General features: G+C 44.6%; 1 protein-coding gene across 1 annotated transcript in view; it reads right to left on the bottom strand.

Annotated features, from left to right (window-relative positions):
* The window catches only part of LOC311353146 (microtubule-associated serine/threonine-protein kinase 3-like), a gene marked incomplete at its 3' end in the record, with an annotated part of 56,709 nt that overhangs the window by 841 nt on the left and 30,746 nt on the right, over positions 1 to 25,122 (bottom strand). Inside the window, exons 7-27 of the mRNA XM_084472968.1 lie at positions 24,399 to 24,474; positions 23,870 to 24,079; positions 21,471 to 21,572; positions 21,073 to 21,205; positions 20,717 to 20,784; positions 19,367 to 19,458; positions 18,894 to 19,102; positions 17,126 to 17,264; positions 16,627 to 16,759; positions 14,863 to 15,028; positions 12,151 to 12,252; positions 10,072 to 10,194; positions 9,535 to 9,647; positions 9,044 to 9,222; positions 7,348 to 7,469; positions 6,795 to 6,995; positions 6,247 to 6,473; positions 5,750 to 5,872; positions 4,293 to 4,429; positions 1,909 to 2,135; positions 7 to 795 (exon numbers count right to left, since the gene is read on the bottom strand). Of these exons, the coding sequence (XP_084329094.1) occupies positions 7 to 795; positions 1,909 to 2,135; positions 4,293 to 4,429; positions 5,750 to 5,872; positions 6,247 to 6,473; positions 6,795 to 6,995; positions 7,348 to 7,469; positions 9,044 to 9,222; positions 9,535 to 9,647; positions 10,072 to 10,194; positions 12,151 to 12,252; positions 14,863 to 15,028; positions 16,627 to 16,759; positions 17,126 to 17,264; positions 18,894 to 19,102; positions 19,367 to 19,458; positions 20,717 to 20,784; positions 21,073 to 21,205; positions 21,471 to 21,572; positions 23,870 to 24,079; positions 24,399 to 24,474 (3,671 nt within the window). The remainder of the gene's footprint in view (positions 1 to 6; positions 796 to 1,908; positions 2,136 to 4,292; positions 4,430 to 5,749; positions 5,873 to 6,246; positions 6,474 to 6,794; positions 6,996 to 7,347; positions 7,470 to 9,043; positions 9,223 to 9,534; positions 9,648 to 10,071; positions 10,195 to 12,150; positions 12,253 to 14,862; positions 15,029 to 16,626; positions 16,760 to 17,125; positions 17,265 to 18,893; positions 19,103 to 19,366; positions 19,459 to 20,716; positions 20,785 to 21,072; positions 21,206 to 21,470; positions 21,573 to 23,869; positions 24,080 to 24,398; positions 24,475 to 25,122) is intronic.

Raw genomic sequence — 25,122 nt, forward strand, 5'->3', positions numbered from 1 at the left:
AGGGGCCCCGGGCAGGCCTCGGCTGGGTGTGGGGGTCCGAGGACGGCTGGAGGAGGAGGGGAGTGGACGAGGAGGAGGAGGACGAGGAGGAGGAGGAGGGGCCGGTCACCATGACGCGGGGGCCGCTCTTCTCGTCGGGCTCGTCGAAGCTCACCTCCTGCACCGCCTCCTGCTTCTTGAAGGAGTCGCGGCGCTCCGACAGGTTGAGCTTCCTCATCACCACCAGCCTCTCCGAGCGCTGCGCGCCGCCCAGGTAGCCCCCGCCGAGGCGCCCGTGGTCCGCCAGGGAGTGGAGGCCACCGCCCAGCCCCCCGTCGGCCTCCGCGTCGCCCAGCAGGTCCACCTCGCCGTACAGCGGGACCTCCAGCGTGTGCCGCCGCGGCGCAAACTGCTTCTTGTCGCCGTGGTAGCCGCCCGACAGCTTCTCCGCCGACTGCACCCGCTTGAGGAGCGGCGAGCGAGGGTGGTCGGCGCAGCGCGGGCGCACCATGTGCCGCACGATGGTGGGCGGCGAGAGGTTGGTGCCGTGGTACGCCTGCAGGGTCTTGGCCAGGCCCGGGAGCGGGGAGGGCGAGCGCTGAGGGGAGAGGGGCTGGGGGCAGCAGGAGGGCGAGGAGGAGGTGCAGGCGAGCGGGGACGGGGGGATGCTGCTGGTGGACTTGCGGCGGCCCACCTTGGTGTAGCGCTGGGTGCTCAGCTTGGAGCCCAGGCCGTGCAGCGAGCTGGGCCGGATGTGGGCGGCGGAGGAGCCGGGGGAGCTGGGACAGGGAGACATGCTCTGGGGGGGGGTGGAGTCTGGAGGGGCAGAGAGGGGAACACACGCTTTAATACAGCAGACGATAAGGCTTTAATACAGAGCTACACCTGCACACTAGGGCCTCCTTTATCCAAGATTCATACTGGATTTTGATGAACAAAACAAAAACATATATACATAATATATATGTATATATAGTTGCAAGCAGCCATGACAGGTTCCTACTGTATGACCGACCATATGAGCGTATGACTGTATGAGTATGGTGGTGGCCTAATGAATACATGATGGTAAACATTATTTGATGCCATGTCTCACAGATTGGATGGTTGAGGTTAGACTTGAACCAGCGACTCGATGGTCATGACTCCAACGCAATACTACTACACTACATCGACAGACTGCCAAGGGCAGATTTGAGTATATTTTGAGGAATATAAATCTTCCGTACGTAGAGGTATGGTGAGCTTGGTGGGTATGGTAATATGGCATTGGTATACCTTAAAAACTGGTTTACCGAAGTTAACAGCCTGCATTGTAGAGAGGTCGCGGTTCAGAAAGGCAACTTCAAACAAATGCATCCAATTTTTATTTTCAGATATCGACTTGAAATTTAGCATGGGTATGGAATCTACCCTTTGTAGCCCGACAGCCGAGCCTACGTGTTTTTGACGCAATGTTAGAGCTGTTTAAACATCAGAGATATGCATGTATTTCACTTTAAAATGTATATCTCTGCCGTCTTTAGCCTTATTGCTTTATTGTAAGCCATATAGTCCCACAGTCTCCTGGTACACGTTTGCCGAGTTTGCAGTTTTTACCATCTCCGGCACCGGTGGTCAAGTTGAAGCCATTGCATGAAATCCAAAAGATCTCACCGTATGGGCTGCGATTTGAAAGTTGTTCATGACAAATGTGGTGCATGTATAACAAGTTTCATGCATATTGCACCTTCCTAGTGGTAATGGCAGCCTGTTGAAATGCTGAACTTCCAGGCCTTGTTGAAAATAATTTTAAAAATACTAACGAATACAATAGGGTTCCTACGTTTTTCGTAGGACCCCTAATTTCAGGAAAGTATATATACACATCACCATTTTCAATACTGCGTGATAACTCCATATCAAAAGATGGGGCCCAGCCTTACTCACCTGTGACCTGGTGGTCAGGGGCGGGGCTCCGGCAGGGAGGGGCGGGGCTCCGGCAGGGAGGGGCGGGGCTCCGGCAGGGCGTGGCGGGGCCGGGGGACAGGCTGTGGGTGGGAGAGCCAGGCAGACTCTCACTGGAGGACACGGAGTGGTGGAGGCCGGAGGAGAAGCTGCGGCTGCTGTGCATCACGGTGCTCTGTTTGGAGAGCTTCCTCAGGACGGTGCGACGCCTGAGGAGGAGGAGGAGGAGGAGGGGGGGGGGGGGGGGGGGGGGGGGAGGAGGAGGAGGAGGAGGAGGAGAGGAGGGGGAGGAGGAGGAGGAGGAGGAGGAGGAGGGATGTTATGTTAGGTGCTGGACTCCTGGGCCAATGGGTTCTATGTTTGATCCTAATGGCCCGCAGTCTAGCTGCATCTCTGAGCTAGATTGCCCTAACCCCTACTGGCTTATTAAACATTCATACAAAATGTGGCTAAAAATTGGCTAAAAGCGACCAGATGATATACAATAATAATAGCAAATATAGTTGCAAGCAACCATGACGGGGTCTTAATGTATGACGAGTATGAAGTGGCCTAAGGATATATGATGGTAAACATCATTTGAGGTCATGCCATGTCTCACAGAATGGTTGGTTGAGGTCGGACCATCGACCCCATGTTCATGAGTCCAACGCAATACCGCTACACTTACATAGACAAATAGACTGCCAAGGGCAGATGGCATTGGTATGCCTTAAAAACTTGTTAACCAGAAGTTAACATACATGGTTAGTGATACAACAATCACTAACCATGTTTCTAGAGCATACTGTGTCAAAACCCACTGACAAAACAGACGTTTGCGAAATTACGTGTGTACCCCTTTAAGGCCTGCGTTGGGAGAGGCCGTGGTTCAGAGAGGCAACTTCAAACAAATGCATCCAATTTTAACTTTGAGATGTAGTCTTCAAATTGGCATGGGTATACTATGGAATCTCTTCTTAATAGCGATATTCAACAGCTGAGCCTACATGTTTTGGTTGCAATATTAGAGCTGTTAAGAAACATGTTGAGCTGTTTACATATGCATGTATTTCATTTTAAAATGAATATCTCTGCCGTCTTTCGCCTTATTGCTATGAATTTTACACCATATAGTCCCACAGTCACCTGGTACATGTGTGCCGAGTTTGCCGCCTTTACCAGTTCCGGCAACACATTTTTTGGAGATTGGGTGTTTGCTCAAGTTGAAGCTATAGCATTAAGTCCAAATGGTCTGACCGTATGGGTTGCGATATGAAAGTTGTTCATCAAGCAGAATGGTGCATGTGTAGCAAGTTTCATGCATATTGCACCTTCCTAGTGGTAATGGCAGCCTGTTTAAATGCTCCAGGCCTTGTTATAGTGCCACTCATGTGTTATTCTGGCCCACCTTTTGATTATTTTTGCTCATTTGATGATTTAGATTTATTTTAAAACTTGAGGCAAAAAAGTCAGTAAAATAATAATACTAACAAATACAATAGGGTTCCTACGTTTTTCGTAGGACCCCTAATAATAATAATAATACTAACGAATATAATAGGGTAGGACCCCAAATTAAAGTACAAGAATATTCTCCCCACAGGGAACACTCAAACAAGAATTATCTTTCAAGTTCAAGCCATGAATTCTAACCACCACTAGATGAAGACAGAGAGCCTAGAGTCACAACAGGAGGCGGCTCTAATCTGTATTGTGGCCCCAAAAAACGTAAACCGGAAATGGTGGAACATCTCTCTAGAACAAAATACAGAGCACGCTGTCATCAGTCATTGTTGTCAGCAGAAAGTGTTGAGAAGTCAAGAAGGATTGTTGTTGTCATTACTCGTTGAATGGAAAAATTTAACTACGATGGGTAGTAATAAGAAGATACTGGAGTTGTCAGTTCTTGGGCTTCTTCTTGTGGAAGAAGAAAGATGTTGCAGGCGAAAAATAAGGTGAAATCACACTAAGTGAAGTCATTGATACAACAGCGAGAGGCTTAAGGAGCTTTCCCGAATTTAACTTGTTTCAATTGTGATAATTCAGAAGGATCAATATCAATCATAATGGCCTCATGTATCATTATCACTGCAAAGTCGACACTAGATAGACTACATAGATGCTCCACCAATCAGATTGGTCCGACTGAATGATTTGGTCACAGCCAATTCGACATGTGGAATTGGCGGGTAAGAACACAGAGGGGGTGTCCAGAGCACACAGAGCACACAGAACACACAGAACACACAGAACACACAGAACACACAGAACAGACGTGTGTCACCGATCTCGCCAGACTGTCGACGATGTTGGTGTGTCTGTGCCTTTAGGGGGCTTCCCAACACGTGCGTTCTAGCAGAGAGGGAGAGGAAGACGTTCCCTACTTGTCGTGGTTGTCCCTCCGCTTGCTCCTCTTGCTGCGCCGGGCCATCTTGCCCCTGTGCTTGGTCCTCCGGGCCGGGCCCACCTTGATGGACGTGTTCTCCAGCGCTGTGGTCTGCAGCGCCATCTTGTTGCCACTCTGAGTGTTTCAGAAACACAGGAGTAGGAGGGTGAGGAAAAGCCTGAATAACATAACTACTGTCAATGTTCTGTATCTAATGTATCGTAGGGCGTAGAGAGTTTGACCTCCAGCTGAAGGTTCTGTGTTCAACCCTTTATGTTGACAGTCTACCTTTAGGAATCGATGGGCAAGATGCCCTACCCCTACTACCTACTCCTTAAGGATCTACTTCCACATTCATTATAGCTGCTTTCACACATACACGTACAGCCCTCTATTAGCCCGCTATATGAACGACATATCCTGACATTGGACATCCTGAAAAAGGACTACCCCTGAGGTAGTATTTTAGCCAGCGGAAATGTTGAAGGACAATTCCGTTATTTAACACATTGAGCCCCCTTTCTGGTTTGTCTAGGATGAAATAGAGAACATAGAGACTATTAGAGACTATTGGTCCTGTCTCTGGTATTTGGCGCATTTAGAATCACCCCTGCCTGCTTCAGAATGGCTGGCTACGGGCATTCACAAACCTGTCCATAAAACACCCCTGAACGTTAGTTTTCAGAAATGTGCAACTCACCGAGTGGTTAGTGGTGTTTGTTCCTAATCAAGCATCGTAGCGAAATACAGTTATATATATTTTTTTTTTACGTTTGGCTGTAGTCTTTTCACTCGGTTCTCCGTCTCAACAGTAGGGCTAGAACCGAGCGAAAAGACTACAACCAGCCCAGCAATGAGTCTTCCAACAGAAATCAATGGATTTACAAAATGCCAAATAAAACAAGACCCGTTTTCTCAGTTAAACACAGAAATCAACTACATTTGTCCCAGTGTTTGTTATATGTGAAATTAAGCAAAAAAATAAGCTCTCTTTCTCCGGTAACGCAGTCGTTCGCAACGCCTTTCTTGTTCGTCGTTTCGCACTTCACGTTAGTGGGCATGTTGATGACGCTTCAGGCTGCAATTGCATGTTATTGAGTGGCACCCTAAAATCAGCCTGTCGCCTTTTGTTTGCTGAATGAAAATCAGCCTGTTGCCTTTTGTTCGACCCTGCGTCATACCCCACCCCTTGCAAGCCCACCCCCCTAAACCCCCCGTTGATTCTACTGATGTCGCAATGACATTGATGTCCGCATATAAAGAATCAAGTGTGAATAAATGTGAATCACCCTCAGGGTCGAATGTCCTGATATATACAGTACAAATGCGCCGAAAAGGCGGAGGACATGTGTGAAAACGGCTTATAATTAACTTTTGAGTACAGCATCTCTCAATTGACTCATTACTCAAAGGAAACAGTGAAACTTGGTCCAGTGTGGACCCAGTCTGCGCCACCTTCAGCAGCAGCTCTATCATCTCGGTGTGGACCAGGCCGTGGACCGACTCTCCGTTGACGTGGGTGATGAGGTCACCAGCCCGGAGGCCTGCCTCGTGGGCGGGGCTTGCCTCCTCCACGCTCTGAAGTGGAGAGGGAAACACAGAGCCATGAAGTCAAAACACATGTTCCATTCTTTAATTCTTTAAACGCTGACGCAAACACATGTGATCATTTAAGAGAAGATAGAACACAATGACTAAGCAGAAACATCTAAGCTTTTTCTAAACATTTCAAAGCAAAAACAATTATCTGGTCTAGAATGTTTGTCACGTAAACAAATCTTATAGATATGGATCTGGATTGTACCTAATGTAGACTAATGTACCGACTAATGTTCTGAATTGTACCCAATTCAAAACAATCTAGAGTCTAGATCTAGATCTTACTTTATGTAAACTAAACTGAACCTGATAAACTATTGGGATCTGAGTCTAGATCCTGGTCCGAGACTCACCGAGACCATGTGGTGCACGGTGTAGACGTCGCTGTCCCTCATGTAGACGCGGATGGCCTGCAGGGTGAAGCCGTACTTCTTCCCGGAGGTGTGGATGACGATAGGGGGGCGCAGGCTGCTGAGCCCCAGGGAGAGGTCCCTGCTGGGGGAGGTCTCTCTGGACGAGGGGTTGGAGGACAGCGAGCGGGAGGAGATGGGACTGGCCTGCAGGCCGCCCAGGGAATCATCTGGGGGAGGGCAGACAGGAGGAAGCGACAATGCGTGTGAGAAACATACCACATTCTTTCACACACACACTTTGATTTTGTGGATAGGAAGTACACAAGTCACGAGTAATGATTCATCTGTTGCACTTTAGATTGAGAAGATAATGAAAATGTAGGGGGAAAGAAAAGCGGGCCATCTGGACGAGATGCATTTTGGGAGAGGTGTACATAAGCTACTGTGGTGGCCTAGGTGGGCTACACAGGTGACGTAGAGACACGCAGTGTACCTACGGTGGCTCGTCGACACATGAGCCTGATCTGACTTCATGAGCTCATCTTTACCCGCGGTGATGATGAGGGAGAGGGCGGACACGGAGGCTGACTTGGGGACCTTGCCCCCGCAGGGCAGCCGCTGGCGGTCCGGGGTCTCCAGCTGGTTCCCGAAGCGCCGGGGCCCCGCGGGCTCCTTGGGAGATGAGTGTTTGGCCCCGGTGCTGTTGCTGCGGATACGGATCCTCCGCAGGTTGGACACCACCACCTCAGCTGTGGACCGGCACCGGGCCAAAGGTTAATGGGGGGGCTGGGGGGCGTTGAGGGGTAAGTGCAGCCACTGAAGTAGCAATGAAGACACTTAAGTTTGAAAAATGCTATCGTATAGAATTAATGCGCCTGTAGGACACTTCATGGTTCTCTTGTACTCTGCAGCAGATTCAATCTGTCCTGGTAGGCAGTTCTCTGTCTGTCTGTCTGTCTGTCTGTCTGTGCATGACTGTTGCATAGTTATACAGATTAGGTGAGGGCACCCAGTCGATGCAGGACACACTACTGTGAAAGAGAGTTGATGTCGGACACTGGTTGAGCCCGTCAACTAGAGGAGGAGTGTTTGGGTGCGGACCTTCGTCATCGGTGGAGAAGGCGAAGCGAGGCATGGTCTCCAGGCTGTGGGTGCTGCTCATCACCAGGGGGCTGGCACTGCGCTCCGACTGGGAGGAGCTGGAGGAGGCTCGCGCTCGCAGGCTGTAACACACACACCATACACACACACACTTACCAAGAGGTTACACATTAAGAGCCCCTAATTAAAGAATCCTAGTCAGGATGAATTCACAAATGAAAAGTCCCCCAATCATGACGTATTTACACCTTAAAAGCCTCCCAGCGAGGAAGAATTCACTAAAGAAAACTCAATCAGTCAAGGTTCAATTAAAGGGATAGTTCGTAATTTTCGGACCTAATTTCCAAGTGAGCCAGTGTGTTATTTATCATTGGAGACCGTTTTCAACAGGTTTCATTCAGTCCTTCTAGTTGCAGAGATCGCTGTTGCTAGGCTAGCGCAAACGAGGGGAACTGCTAGCCTGCCAATAAAAACAGCATTACCCACTCCACAGTACACCCGAGGCAAAACAGTTATAACGCCAGACTATCGATGTAAATGTCTGTGTTGATAGAATAATGTTAGAAATAAAACTATCCTTGCATCGCATTGCATATTGAGGGACTACTTTCTCAGCAGCGGTGGAATTTTACTTTGCTCTGGTGTAAGTAAACCAAGAAGCACACTCCAGTCGGGACAGCTAGTAGTAGCCTAGTACAGTGGGATTGAATCATTGGATTGGAAACAAACTAGGACTAGGCAACATGGTGCTTCAGTGTGCATTTACCAATTGTACAAATAAACCCCACAGATGGGCACCCAAAAGTTTCCACCATTTTTCCAGTGCGAGATCAAAGGACTCAACTGTGGCTTCTTGCTGCTGGCTTGGACATCAACACAACGGTGGAGACTCTACTCAAATGGCGATTGTGTAGTGATCATTTCAGACCAGACGACGTCGCCAAACCCCGCAATCTACAACGAATGCGGTGCCATCCGTCTTCCAGGTACTCTACAACAAGTCCTCATCATCGTCTTCAAAATCAGACACATCGCTATGTCTTTCAAACGTGGCCATCTCTTGTTTAGTGAAAAGGCTAATAAAATTCCTTTGTGCACTGTACTCTGCTTCTGTAGCAATGACAGCGGCAGGTTAATAAACTATAATAGATCCGGTTGCCTATGTAATATCAGTCCGCCACTGCCGTAGCCTACTACAGGGAAGTATAAACTACCCCGCTGCTGAGAGACAAGTCCCTCAAAATGCAATGCGATACAAGGATAGTTTTATTTCAAACGTACTATTATTCTATCAACACAGACATTTACATCGATAGTCTGGCGTGATCATTTATTTGCCTTGGGTGTACTGTGGAGTGGGTAGTGCTGATTTTATTGGCAGGCTAGCAGAATCCCGTCGACTTGCACTAGCCTAGCACCAGCGATTTTTGCAACTAGAAGGACTGAATGAGACGTGTTGAAAACGCTCTCCAATGATAAATAACACACGGGCTCACTTGGAAATGAGACCCGATGTCTACAATTCCGAACTACCCCTTTAACCAATGAAAGCCTCCAGGCAGGAATACTTAATTTAAAAACCTCCTTCCAGGAAGCAAATATAACAAATGAAAAGTCCTCAAGTCAGAGGACACATTCAGAAATGACGAGCCCCCCCCGGTCTGGAGGAGCCCTGAGGACGCTGAGTGGCCCCTACCAGGTGGGGTGTCCTGGGTGCCTGAGCTCCACACTGCTCTGCCTGTACTGGTCCCCGAGGCCGGGGGACGGGGTGAGCCGGCCGCCGTCCCAGCGCTCCTCCTTGTCCTCGCTGTGGCTGCGGTCCGAAGAGAAGCTCAGGTTGGAGGGCGTGGCCAGGTGCTCTGTGCTGCTGTACACCTGGAGGGGAGGGGGAGTTTAACTCTGCAACGTATCATTCGGAAAATGTGTAGCAACGGTTATTTGGTTCTGGTATATTCTATATGCACTGGGTTTGTCAAATTTCATCACTGAGTTCCAAAGTGGGCCCATCTGCCTAATTCTGTTTAAGAGTATTCTGCTGCTTTATTCTGTTTTCAAGTATCGAGTATTCTGATTGATAATATTCTCTTATTTCCAAAGTTTTAGTACCATGACCGTCGACCTTTGTAGCATCCCATTTTAAGGTCGAGGGAACCTAAATACACGGTAGAGCCAGGCACTGGTCTGTACCTTGCTGAAGCGATGGGACCAGGAGGAGAACTGGCGGATCTCCAGGGAAGACTCTTCATCGTTGGTTTCCTCGTCCTCGTCAGAATCCAGGTGGTGGTACCGCTCTGAGCGGGCTGTAAACACCAACACCGTTTTGAACAAGATGTAAACAAGTGTAAATCCGTAGGGTAAATATGTTTACCCTGAGAAATCCAAACAAGCCTTACTTCACCAAACAGAGTCAAGTAAAGTCGATTTTATTGTTTTGTGTCAACCAACTACCAACCAACCAACCACCCATCACAACCAACTAAACTATCGTGTCATTTATGGTCACTAAATGACACAATAGTTTAGTGTGTTAGTGTTATGTACTGCCTCACTTAATTCAATTCATTGACTTATTACGGGCAGGCACACTTTATTAACATTAATAATGAGTTTAGTGTACTGTAGAACGTACTAGCCTCAGTGACATTTTGTATTAAACTTTACCAAGTAGACTGACTACTCCTGTCAACCTCGATTCAAGTACTAACGAGACAATGTGCTACGTACTGTCGAAGTAGCTGGTGTCATCCTCAGCCTCCAGCTGGGGAACAAACTCTGCTTTCTGCCTCAGCAGGCCATTCCAGTCCAGGTCTGTGAAGAACGGGTGCTGCTTCACCTCCAGGGCGCCACCTACCGCCACACGCATGCACAGCACCGTTAGGTTCCAGGTTGAATGGTGTGTTTGCGTTGCCTCGTACACCACCTGCACCAGTTGCAAAGTGGGAAATCTCCCAGCTTTCTTGCGGCATTTCACTGAGGCACGCCCTCTTTTGGTCGTAATATCTCGGGATTCTGAGTCCACCGAGTTCAGTGAGGCCGACCATACGACTCGACAAACAAAGATGGCTGCGCCCATAATGAGAAGTATTTTCTTTGTATTTGTACCACGTTGGTCGTTTTAATGTTGATTTTAAATGCTCTTACACACTTGATTACATTGTTGCTTTAATCCGGCCACCAATTTATGCATTGCACGGTCTCACTGTGCGTGCAATACAATGTAAAGCTGTGTTGTTTGTTTTCAAGCTGGTTTGCTAAAGAGGCTCATGTAACAATAACAATGACCAGCCAATGACTGTGCTTCCCTGACTTGTCGTGTAGTGATGCCAACAAAGCTACGGGAACATAATGGGCCCTGTTTTAACGGTCTGAAACGCAAGTATGAAACGTGAAACGCAAGTAGCTTTGTGGGCGGTTCTATGGCGATGTTGCTATTATACCGGCGGATAAATGGCTCTTGCACCCGACGCAAATCTAAAATGGGTTGATCTGAAACCCGTAGGTGTGTTTTGGGTGTAACGTGCAATAAACCAATGAGAGTTCCATCTCCCATCCCCTTTAAGAGCCAGCGCATTTGAACTTGACGAGTTTATATTTTGCAGTGCGTTTGCAGTCTAGATGCATGACCACATAAATTTCAAACGGTTCAGTTTATGGCCAAATTATAGGCCTAATTCACACATGGAATAGTGTTTTCTTCTACAGCTACAGAAACAGAGACGTCATGTAAATTGTGGCAAAGACAACTTAACACATATATGGTATGTGGACGTAGTCCTGTGGCCGCAACTGTGGATCTATTTAATGATATGCGGCAATACATTAACAAACATCGTTTGATACCAGTATTGTATACATTATAGCTATCGACTTGTGTTCATAATATGCATGTCCCCCCCCGTTAATATACATCAACATGGACTGTATTATGCATTACGTGTTTAGTTTGCGTGTGTTCAAACAGATGGGTGCACACGCGCGCCAAGCATCACCCGCACTCATTCATTCTTTTAAACACTTGCGCGTTAAAATGTTTTCTCACGATCAAATACTCATCAATCCTGAAAGTTATGGGCTTGTACACAATGTCTGTGTCAAGAAAATATGTGTGTACGGTGTTTATCTGTATCAGCTGTTCTTTCCCAAATCATTTAACCAATGTTATAATTTACCCTAAAAACAAGATTTTGTTTTGGAAGGCTGGGATATACTTTGCTTGAGTTTATTATTGTTATTATTTTAACACATGGCATAGCCTACTACAGTGTTTATTCATGCAGCCCCTATGGAATTTTTTTTTTCCACAATTCACATGTTATTTCTATGCAGTTTCACACATATGACAATCTTTATTTTAATATGACAATCTTTTCATAATATTTCAATTAGGCTAATCGTTTGCATGTTTGTGCTGTGTATAGCCTACGTGTGGGTAAACTTATGTTGCAGTTCCGACCTGCGTCATGTCAAAATAGCACCAACTGCGCTATCCGCTAGGGCATTTAGACCAGGTATTTTCCGGTCAGTGGCGCAATTGCTTTTTGGATCAATAAAATAGCATCAAGTATCATTTGCGCTGTGATGCGTCGTGTAGAAAGTAAATTGCGCTGGGTGCAAGATAGGGCCCTATAAGTGCTACAAGCCAGGAAATTACGTCACAAGAGCAACTTGTGCGGTCGGTGTACGAGGCATCTTGAACACACCATCATTTTTCCATCATCATTTTTCCCTTCTTTGGTCTGGGATTGAAGTAAAGGGTGTTGATTGACAGGCGGGTGAGCCAATCAGAGGTCGGATCTGCGTTACCTGTGCCCAATCGCTCCAGAGGACTCTGCTTCAGGAGGCGGGTGATCATGTCCTGGGCCTCGGGAGGCAGGGCGTCCTCCTCCCCCGGCCAGATGATGTCATCTAAGGGTTAAAAAGACAAACAAGTTCAACTGTAGTCATGAATAAAAATGATTTACTCATGTAGATTATGTTTAAAATTAGCACAGAGCATCACTTCATTTAAATTAGTTTTTTCTTAATTAGGTCACACACACACACACACACACACACACACACACACACACACACACACACACACACACACACACACACACACACACACACACACACACACACACACACACACACACACACACACACACACCTATGTGGCGTTGCGTCTCTCCAGGCAGTGTTGTGTTGTTTTATAGCTGATTTATAAATAATAATAGCATATTGTTCATGGTTAGGCTGCTCTTATCGCGTGTGTTTGGCTCTGTGTACAGCCCTGAGATAGGCTACAGCCCATGTGAAACTATGTATGTTTTTGAGTTGAGTCATTTTAAGTTGATTTAAACAGTCAAAGGTTACTTTGGTGGTCCGTGGATAATTTTTTATCATGTGGATTGAAGTTTGTGTAGCCCATAAATGCTCGGGAAATCTTTTGAAATGAAATTAACCTGATCCATCGTGGCATTTTATGTAAATATCGTATATATATATATATATATATATATATATATATATATATATATATATATATATATATAGATAAATAGCATCATACTTGTGCAACGTATTTTCTCTTTATAATAGGCCTATGTCTGTTCTGTTGTAGTAGGCTATTAATGCAATGATCAGCAGTTACCGTAGTTTCCCGCATATAGGCTGCATCGTGGATAAACCACAAGCCTTAAATTTATGTAGGCCTATAAAAAAAAAGAATTGTGCATAAGCCGCACCCATATATAGGCCGCACAAGTTTCAAATAGGCTAATTATGTGATGAATAGGCATATAAAACCCTTCAGCCAAGTGGTATCCGCAAATCGATGTTAAACTTGAACTTGCTTTTTCCCTTTAACGTTAAGACCGACTAGGCCTACTGCTTGGCACCCGCACATCAAACGCGCGTAGCAGCTACAGGACCTGTCTTTCTTTACTGTCTCCGAGTGTGTGTCGCTGTTAAACACCTGACAATGAGCTAGTTCACCATGATAAGACCGCCATATGAATCTGGAAAAGAAATAAAGACAGCGAGGATGCAGGGAGTTCAGCAAGGCTACAGCTGAAGATCAAGGTAAATCGGTGCTGATTTATTTTAAACGTCAACATTAGAGGAATTGACGTGTTCCCCAATGGACAAATTTAACTCACAACTGTTTATGCTGAGACTGCTTTGCTTTTTGCTACCTGTCTGTGTGCGGGCTTTGCGCGCCGTCAAGGGAAAGAGGCGGTGGTTGAAAAAAGTAGTATTTATTTTAGGGCTGTCAAGCATTAAAAAAATGAATCTAATTAATTACAAGCTGTGTGATTAATTAATCTAAATTAATCGCATACTTACATTTTGCCGAGAAAGTATTTCAAAATAATTTAATTCAAATAAATTATGGCAGATGAGTGATTCAATGAATAATAGACATAATATACTTTAAAGTTCAATGTCTCTCCTATTTAAAACATGTCTTTCATTAACATACGGTGCATTTTAAGAGCAAATTAATAACATTTCCATCTCATTCAAGATGCATTTCAGGTAAAAAATATACAATACTTTGTTTTGACTTAACACTTTTTCTTGAATACTGTATGTGCAAATCAGATTTTTTTTTATCTGCGTTAATTTTATTAACGCGTTATTTTTTCTGTGATTAATTAATAGAAATTAACGCGTTAATTTGACAAACCTAATTTATTTATAAATAGTATTTATTATTTATTAAATTCACTCATTTCTTATAATGGTTTATTCGTTTCATTCATTTCATTCATTTAGAAGTTTTCATTTTTGAATTGTAAAATAAATACAATCATTTTTTGAAGTTGCGAGTTTTGGAAATTATTGGAAGCGAGTCCAGCTGACCTCGCCTGCTGTACCGTATATGTAATGTACTGTATATTGGTGAAACAACACTGCCAATGTGGCAGTTCCATGCGCAACGGGGATTTCTAAAGGTTACTGTACAGTGGCGGAGACTGTCGTCAGGAGCTGAACCATCACTACGGTAGAGCTAAGAAGGTTCTACAAGCGCTTCAGACCAACCTTACCAATGAACAACGTACAAAAAAGATTTGTAGCAAAGTAATAGCTTACGGAATTATGGAAAATGTGTGTATAAACCGGGAAATTACGGTATACAGCGTTAGTAATTAATTCAGGCATAGGACTGTGTGCAGTACCTATTATTGTCAACCCCCCTTTGCCGTATGTCTGCCTATATTCCATAGCTACTATTTTCCCTACAAATAATAGAGCACAGGTGAATAATGACATGTCATTTTGGTAATAGCCGTTTTGAAAACCCCATTCATTTGTCATTATCAACAGATTTGATGACAGAATTTACTAAAAGGCAAATCTAAACGTCAAAACTGTAATCAAATGAGGGGGGAAAAGAGGCAAGATTTAACATCGTAATGCTACACGATTGGCTCAAACTTAAGACTTCCTAAGTCCTTTGCGCCAATAACAAACAGAAGACGTGAATACACTTTTTTCCACGGAGGGCCCAGTTCCACTACAGCCACTCACCGCTGACCACTTGTCCAAAGAGCTCTTCAGGGGTGTCTCCGAAGAAAGGAACGCACCCCACGAGGAATTCGTAGAGGATGACCCCCATGGACCACCAGTCTACCGGCTTCCCGTAGCCTTGCCGCAGTATCACCTCTGGGGCGATGTACTCCGGCGTACCGCACACCTACACAAGAAGTAAGATGGAGGACATGGCAACGTGTGGAAGAAGATGGTAAGAGGACATAGCAAAATAATCTAACATGGAAGAAAAAGTAACAGAACCTAATGCTGAGGACATAGCAACAGAACCTAACACAGAGACATAGCAACAGGGCTAAACATGGTGAACATAGCAACAGAACCTAACACGGAGACATAGCAACAGGGCTAAACATGGTGAACATAGCAACAGAACCTAACACGGAGACATAGCAACAGGGCTAAACATGGTGAACATAGCAACAGAACCTAACACGGAGACATAGCAACAGGGCTAAACATGGTGAACATAGCAACAGAACCTAACACGGAGACATAGCAACAGGGCTAAACATGGTGAACATAGCAACAGAACCTAACACGGAGACATAGCAACAGGGCTAAACATGGTGAACATAGCAACAGAACCTAACACGGAGACATAGCAACAGGGCTAAACATGGTGAACATAGCAACAGAACCTAACACGGAGACATAGCAACAGGGCTAAACATGGTGAACATAGCAACAGAACCTAACACGGAGACATAGCAACAGGGCTAAACATGGTGAACATAGCAACAGAACCTAACACGGAGACATAGCAACAGGGCTAAACATGGTGAACATAGCAACAGAACCTAACACGGAGACATAGCAACAGGGCTAAACATGGTGAACATAGCAACAGAACCTAACACGGAGACATAGCAACAGGGCTAAACATGGTGAACATAGCAACAGAACCTAACACGGACGACATAGCAACAGGGCCTAGCATGGTGTACATAGAAACAGAACCTATAATGGAGGACATAGCAACAAGGCCCATCTTAGTAAACATGGAAAAATGACATAGAAGAGGTGTGGACATTTCTCCATTATAAGATGCATCACAATGCGGACGTGGGTGATTCTGTGACAGACAATAATCTGAAGTTTGTAAACATAATTAGGCTGACATGAAAAACATTTGTTAGGAAAAAGAATTTGCAGGCGAAAATTGTATTTATTTTCAAGTGGTCCTCACTGCAGACCCAAATGGGTGGAGCTTGACGTCCAGCTCCACCCAAAATTAAACCGCTGCTCATACAGAGCTCCACACATCCACACACTGTAGCATTATTCTATAGGTGTCAGAGAAGCTGAACCCCCCCTCAGACGTCACAGTCAACCACTGCCTAGGGGTTGACTGCGGCTCTCTGGGGCTATAGCTAGATGCTACTTGAACTTGTGCTCCTGCGTTGTATGAGTGAGTTGGGGAGGGGCTGGATCTGGGCGGGGGCTGCGGCTGTAACCAACAGTAGAGATGGACTAGGCCAAGCGCCACACTGCATTAAGGAACCTTTCTTTATTTTCCTATAATCATTGAAAACTTCTTTTGAGTCACTGTAATACATTTTTAATCAAATAAGTTGGAAACAGTTGACATTGTTAAGTCTGGATGTCACGTCACTTTGAGTTTAACAGGTTTAATCTTTATCAGAATATTGAGCCTCAAAGGGTTTCACAAGCCGACCAAATACAACCCTTGGACCCTCCAAGACCCCAGAGAGACAAGGATAACCCAGGTCAAGGACCCACCTGTTTGTCTATGAACTCCCTGGTATCCTTCTCCATGTGTCCCTCATACAGGTTGGTGGTCAGGTTCATCAGGCCGATCTTAGACAGGCCAAAGTCTGTCAGCTTGATGTGGCCTATGGACGTGATTAACAGACTGGAGGGAGAGGTAGAGGATGGGATAAGGATACAGATGTAAAAGGTGGAGAAACAAGAATGTGGGAGGCACCAAGGGCAAAAAACATAAGAGGAAAATATCTAACTCTATGAGGACTATTAGCAGCAGTATTATTATATTATTGGCTCTAGAGCAAGCACAGTAGCACTGAATAACCTCATTGCTACTGCACCACAAACAATTGTAATTTTTTTCTCTTTGTTTGGTTGTTTTTTTGTAACGTCAACTTTTTGCTGTTGTAACACCTAAATATCCCGGGATTAACAAAGTGTTATCATAAACACTGTAGAGTACAGACACACACTGGGTGTGGAGGGAAAGCCTCTGAAGCAGGGACACACTCACTTGTCAGGTTTTAGGTCCCGGTGTACGATGCCATAGTTGTGGAGGTACTCCAGGGCCAACACCGTCTCGGCGAAGTACATGCGGGTCATTTCCACGGGTAGAGGACCCATGTTCTTCAGAAGGTTAGCACAGTCCCCACCTACAAACACACAGACAAACAACATGAACCATGTTTTCATTCTCTTACAGTGGACATTGTGAGGCTGTGTGTTTGACATCCAGACAAAAAGTGTATGGCTTCCAACCAATAAAGTTACTCAGTTACGTGAGATAAAATTGTCTAAAAGACAAAATAAAAGATCTTTTGACTAAAATGCAATTTAATTTTAGTCATATTTTAGTTATCTGAATTGTTTTAGATTTAGTCTAGTTTTAGATGACTAAATATCATCATCATCACATTTTAGTAGACTAAAATCAAACGGGTTAAAGTGTAAAGCATTATTTAAAAGTTTCTCTAGAATTTCCAAACTCATATACTCCTAGAGGAAGATTTAAACGTGAAATATACAGACACAGTCTTAACTGTTGTGATATCGTCTTTATTTATCTTAAAATCAAATACAAATATAACCAAGTCTCATATAAAAAGGATATGGACTTGCTTTTTCATTGCAGAAAAATGCAAAAAATGCAAAAAATGCAAAAATACCAATGATGATTCGTAATGTTTGTCAATCTTTTGCTTATTTTAGTTTTCTGAGGAAAAGTCAGCCTCCTTTCAACTGTATCAATCATTACAAAGTCCTCATCTTCAATCATTGGGACTGGTAATCCTGTGTGTACAATGCATTTTGCTCTGGCGTCCTCCTTGGTCTGTTGTTGTTCTGGCCTTCTGTACCTGTGAGGTAGAAGGGGGGAGGGGGGGGCAGATTTTTCCGTCTCTCATCCCCAAGTTGTCTATAATACATTTACATACATGCTCCTTTCTCCCGTCATAAGAACGTTACTGTATGTAAGCGTGGCTTTCTGTTGCGTGGCTTTCCCACTTAGATAGCTTTGTGTTTTTAAACATTAGTATTTTCTCATGTTGTTTCTCATATCACAGAACCCAGTGAATCCTGTGTTTCTGTGTACCGCTGTGGTGTCGACGGCACAGAGCTCCGGTTTCATTACAACAGAGCGGTGGTTTCTTTCAGCTTGTATTGTATTCCAAGTTTAGCAAAAACACACCAGTTAGTGTTAGCTGATAAAATAACATTAGCTCGAAAGAAAAAAGTTTAAGTATGCTTACCTTTGCATGGATTTCGGGATGACTCTTCAGCAAATGACGCTTCAAGTTGGTTGTGTTTTTACCAGTGATTGTTGCTCCACTGTTTACAAAGAGACACTTGCTTGCTTGCGACGCAGCAGCATGCTAGTTGACCTGCCGGGCGGGACGATCAGTCAACGTCCCCACACAAAGAGATTAGTTCTGATTGGATCTCTTCCCAAATCGTCCCGCTAACATTTTCGTCCCGTTTTTATTCGTTGACGAATAGTGTCAAAGTGTCAAAAGATTGTCATAGTTTTTGTCATCCTAAATTGATTTTTATTTAGTTATCGTCTTGTTTTCGTCAGTGAAAACATGTCGTTGACGAAAACTATGACGAAAATTATTTGTCAACGAACTTAACACTGTTGCCCATATCTAACCAATTTACGTTCCTGAGGTGACATTTGCATATAATATTAGAATCAAATGACTATAAGTCTTGCTACACGTCACTGCCACGCCCTGAACCCAACCCCTGGTATGAACCTATAGCCTCACAGTAGTCCACAGTACCTTCCACATACTCCATGACCATGCAGAGGTGTCTCCTGGTCTCGAAGGAGCAGAACATGGACACCACAAAGGGGTTCTCAGCAAAGGTCAGGATGTCTCGCTCCACGAAGGCCTGTTGGATCTGGTTCCTCAGCACCAGGTTCTGCCGGTTAATCTTCTTCATGGCAAAGCGCTGCCTGGTCTCCTTGTGCCGGACCAGGTACACGGCCCTAGGGGGCGACAGACCGGAAACATGTTCAATAAGGGCCGCTCAAGTGATTTAGGTTTTCTACATAAACGTGCATTAACAATGTCAAGGGGGTCATTCATGGCCCTGAAATGATTGCCACAACTGGGGAGGCAAGAAACAAATAGCCAAAGGTTTTGAAAATATCTTATACTAAGTGGTAATGGACCTTTATTGGTCTTTGGTGATCCTGGTATATAGGCAGATCTAGGTAGAATATTCAGGAAATCCTATCCCTATTCCTTACCCATAAGCCCCGTTGCTTATCAACTTGATGGTTTCAAAGTCACTTTCCAGGGGTTTCCGTCGTGTTGGAGTGAGAGTCTGAGGAAACTTGTTCTAGACAGAGACAGAAAATCAGCAGTATCAATAGCCTGTAGCTACAGAGAATAAGCCCTACCACAGTATCAGTTCATCTCCATTGTGTTATTGTTTTTAGGTCAAAGTAACCGTAATATTATGCCTTTTGTGTGCTGATATATTTGGTGTATTCTATTACATTTACTTATTCATATAATATTAAATATTATATATATTAGGGCTGTCAAATTAACGCGTTAATTTCGATTAATTAATCACAGAAAAAATAACGCAGGTTTATATATATATATATATATATATATATATATATATATGTTTTTTTTTTTTTTTTTGGCACATACAGTGTCAAGAAAAAGTGTTAAGTCAAAACAAAGTATTGTATATTTTTTGCCTGAAATGCATTGCATCTTGAATGAGATGGAAATGTTATTAATTTGCTCTTAAAATGCACCGTATGTTAATGAATGACATGTTTTAAATAGGAGAGACATTGAACTTTAAAGTATACTATGTCTATTATTCATTGAATCACTCATCTGCCATAATTTATTTGAATGAATTATTTTTGAAATACTTTCTCTGCAAAATGTAAGTATGCGATTAATTTAGAATAATTAATCACAGAGCCTGTAATTAATTATACATATTTTTTTAATCGCTTGACAGCCATAATATATATTATTAATAGACCATAAATGAAAGGGCTGTGCTTCCTTTGCTGCAACCCACTGCTGTGCCTGAACGGGAAGAAGAAGTAGCTTCACATGATCAGGTTAGCAGACCTCCACACTAGCGTCCAGATCCAGAGACACGGAGGGCGTGACTTACCTCCACACTAGCGTCCAGATCCAGAGACACGGAGGGCGTGACTTACCTCCACACTAGCGTCCAGATCCAGAGACACGGAGGGCGTGACTTACCTCCACACTAGCGTCCAGATCCAGAGACATGGAGGGCGTGACCTCCACACTAGCGTCCAGATCCAGAGACATGGAGGGCGTGACTTACCTCCACACTAGCGTCCAGATCCAGAGACATGGAGGGCGTGACCTCCACACTAGCGTCCAGATCCAGAGACATGGAGGGCGTGACTTACCTCCACACTAGCGTCCAGATCCAGAGACATGGAGGGCGTGACTTACCTCCACACTAGCGTCCAGATCCAGAGACACGGAGGGCGTGACTTACCTCCACACTAGCGTCCAGATCCAGAGACACGGAGGGCGTGACCTCCACACTAGCGTCCAGATCCAGAGACACGGAGGGCGTGACTTACCTCCACACTAGCGTCCAGATCCAGAGACACGGAGGGCGTGACCTCGTACTGCTCAAGCTGCACCATGTCTGCAGGAAGGGACAGAGGGACAGACTGCTATTAGCAACAACACGCTACTAGCGAGTACGGCACTGATCCGCAAAGTCCCAATTACTAATCTAGACATTGTCTCTTTGTTATGTGTCTGTCTCTGTGTTTTTGTGTGTGCGAGACAGAGTAAACACATTTCGGAAAAACAAGGCAAGCAGTCTTGCCTATTCATACAAATTTAAATTAATAAATTCACACATATTGGATTATATTTCTGTGTCAAAAACTTTGGATCCAGGTAGTCTTGTTACAGATGCGTGTCTGACCTTGTAACGGGTCTCTGGTCAGACCCAGCTGGTTGATGATATACCGGGGGATGTCCGTTTTGATGCCTTGACCGACCTTGGCATGACCTTCTGCAGCCTCTAGCAGGTGGTAGAACTCTTCCGGGTCAAATTCCTGTTAACATAGCATTTTTTTCAAATACCACCTGTTCCGAATCATTACAAAAAATGTAAGTAAGCATTAAATGGGTTAAAAAAATATTAAGTGGTAAAAAATTAAAGTTAGATTTGGGAAATTCCGTGCAGTAGCATCATGCTCCAACAGACAGTGTTCCCGACAGACATTCCCAATACAATTATCCCTTGTGCTACCCTATCTGTTTCTACAGAACCAATCAAGATTTCCATTCAGGAACCGGTACGCTCGCTGGTGTCCTCACCAGGCACTCCAGGAGGCGCGCTGGCCGGGAGATGATGATTAGGATCTTCTTCACCAGCTGGATGATCACCGTCACCTCGTCACTCTCAGAGCGCTCGTACGCCTACACACACACACACACACACACACACACACACACACACACACACACACACACACACACACACACACACACACACACACACACACACACACACACACACACTTAAGTCGCTTGGAAAGTCGTCGCAGGGCTAGCGTTGCTAGAAAAATCATCCTGTGATGGCCAATACGGTGCGCTAAGAGCTAGCTCACAGATTATATATTGTGCTGATTACATGATAGCAAATATATTTAGCTTTTCATGTCACAGCTGATTAATTCATTAATTCATTCATTAAGTTAGCAAAGTCGTGTGATAGCTAATATATCACAGCTAATAGTTAATCATGTCATAGCTATACATTAAGCAAATCATGTCATGTTGAATGCACTGAGCTAAACATACATTCAGCTTATTGTATCATAACTAATATGTGTAACTAACTGTGATAGCTAGTAACTAATTGTTTGATAGCTTATACAATTGGCAGGGCATAGAAAGGTTTCTGTAGAATAGGTTTCTCGGGAATGTCCTTACCAAGTTGCATTTGCATTCTTTCTGGTCAGTGAACCTTGGGATTATTATTAACACTTTGGGCCAGTCGCTGACCCTGACACAAGTCATTGACAACTTCAAGGTTGAAAGAGCCACTACTGAACACGTATTACCAATCAGTTGTTGAAATGAACCACTTCAAAGTGGTGTGTCTCTCGCCTGCTGTAGACAGCGGCTATCTAGTGTGTAGGGTGTTTGACTCCCAGCCGTAAAAATAAAGTCCTGGGTTCCTTCCACATTGTTAGCATCGGTTGTCCTTTGATTTCCTTTGCTTTGGATACATGTCGTAGAATAGTCCACTAGTCTGCTCATAGTGCAAGGGGAGAGGTCTAGAGCCACAGGGCTGACGCGTGGGACACCAAGGTGCTATGTGCTCACGTGCAGCTAATACCATGCGGACAGCTAGCGCATCGGCACAGCTAGCGCATCGGACAGCTAGGTCGTTTAAATCAACAATCAACTGATAGTGAACAAAAATAATGTCTCCCAGCCTTTTACTGAAATGTAACAAATGTTGGATGGAAAGAAGAAGGGGCAGGATTGATTCTTAATACCTAAAGTACAAATGCATTTTATGTGCATTTGATTATGCATTAGTAGCAAAAGAAGAAGGGATTAGGAGTCAACCCATTTCCACATGGTACACACGAGAGAGAGAGAGAGAGAGAGAGAGAGAGAGAGAGAGAGAGAGAGAGAGAGAGAGAGAGAGAGAGAGAGAGAGAGAGAGAGAGAGAGAGAGAGAGAGAGAGAGAGAGAGAGAGAGAGAGAGAGAGAGAGATTGCATGTTCTTTTCTATGGGAACAGAGTTATCGGCTGGGCTGTGGCCTGGTTGCCAAGTTGGCCGGTCTGTCAGCATGTGCACACGGCCCGGTGCTCTCCGGCACACCGCGGAGGAGAGGGGCAACGGGGTTGCCATAGAAACTAACATTCTATCACAACAGAGATAAGACCTGTGACAAAATTAAGAAAAAAAAAAAAGCTCTATCTCTCACTCTGCTGTGATCTAAAACCAAACGGGGACACATTTGTTTTGGAGAAGATCTTTTTGCACCTATGGGGCTGTTTATCTTCCTCTGGGCTTTGCCTCGGCTGTTCAGATTGGTTTGATCTGGCTAATTGGTTGGATATTACATGTACATTAAATGTACATGATCTGAGAGTTAAAGCCATTCGGTGGTTATGATAGGAGTCGGTTATGGCAAGGTCAGAAGGAGATGCTGAGAATACATTTCTCCACCTCAACAAAGAAGTGTCACTGCACAAAGCCCAAAATGTATGTGTGCATATAGCAGTAGAATACTTTCCTAGACGTTAGTCTATAAATATTTAAATGAACTGAAATTAGAAGACAAAAATGCAATTAAAGCTACACTTTTGGTGCGAGTCAGGGACAACATGCATAACACTAGCTTAATTCTTTCTATATTAAAATGGCAACCCATCAACATTTCTCATTCTCCCTTAGCCTACTCTGTTGGTTTTGGATACCATGCGCCAATGTATGAATCTCCATAGCAACCGAACCACACAAAAAATGTCAGATCTTGAATGAAGGAGAAAATGCATAGCCACGGTTATTTAACTAACACTAGTTTAACACTAGTTTAAATAAAACGTACCGTTACCCTTTTGAAAAATGTCACGGGGTGCAGGAGATGGGCTACGAATCTGTTTTGGATACAGAGTGACGTGCCCCAACGTCATGTGATCCGTGTACGAATCTCCCTAGCAACAGAACAAACCAGCACTCCTCGTCCGCTCACCTCGTGGATCAGCTTCTCCAGCTTCTCCTGGAGCTCAGCGAAGTACCGGGAGGTGACCAGGCCCTTCTGGGACTTGTCCAGGCAGTCGCGGCCCAGCTCAGCCAGCTGGTGCTGGATGAAGCCCAGCACCCCGTCAGCCAGGGGGAGGCAGCTGTCCGTACAGCAGTGGCTGATCACCTCCAGCAGACGCTCCTCCATCTGGGCGGTGGCCTGGAGGGAGGACGGACACACACACACACACACACACACACACACACACACACACACACACACACACACACACACACACACACACACACACACACACACACACACACACACACACACACACACACACACACACACCTTTGGTCCTGTATTGGCCTTCCATATTGTAACGAGATGTCAATTTAAAAACATGATGGATGGATTTGGCAGATCCTGGTTCTTCTCTATGGTTTTACTAGAGAACCTGTAAACAAAGTCTTCTGTGGTTTGAGTAGAGAACCAACAACTTCTCTTGGGTAAACAAGATGTTAGAGAAACCTACCTTGGGAAAGCGCTCTCTGTAAACATGGTTCATCATCACCGTCTCGTTGTCGAAGGAGCTGCTCGCTCGCCCAGGGCTACGACAGAAACAAAAACAACCGCTTAGTCTCTCCAGGACCACTGAATGTAACTGACATCCATCTAGCCAGTGTCTGGCCATACCTCGTGCAGACTTAAAGATGGCTCCCTCATGGCCTCCCTTCACTTCTGTCTTGTGGTTAGGGTGTTTTGACTCAAGGTTAAAAGATTCTGTGTTCGAACCCCAATGTCCGGGGTCTACATGCAGGCCTATCCCCTACCGCTGTATTATTTATTTATTTATTTATTTATATTTATATATATATATATATCTCAGTGGCCTGCTTGCACTGTGAGTGACGTATGGTGGCATAAGTATGTGAGAATCAAGTTGTTTCAGGGTGTTTTGGTGAACTACAAAATAGCAGGGAGGGATAATTATGTGAATAAAATTGATACAAATCCACCAGTGGCAGCATTGAAAGCTGGTGGGTAGCATGTCTTGGACTACAAGGGCAGAAGGAAAGGATGCAAAGCCAATTAGTCAAATCAGGCCTACTCTTGATTTGTAAAACTAAATAAAAAAATCTTCTACAATTGTTTTAAGAAAAATGAAGACACAAGACCAAAAGTGATTCCATTTAAAATGCATGTTCTGAATCATTCACTAACATCCTTTCCACAATATTAAACAGAACGGTCAGAGT

Source organism: Micromesistius poutassou, assembly GCF_964030765.1.
Source record: "Micromesistius poutassou genome assembly, chromosome: 9".
In the NCBI taxonomy this organism is placed as follows: domain Eukaryota; kingdom Metazoa; phylum Chordata; class Actinopteri; order Gadiformes; family Gadidae; genus Micromesistius; species Micromesistius poutassou.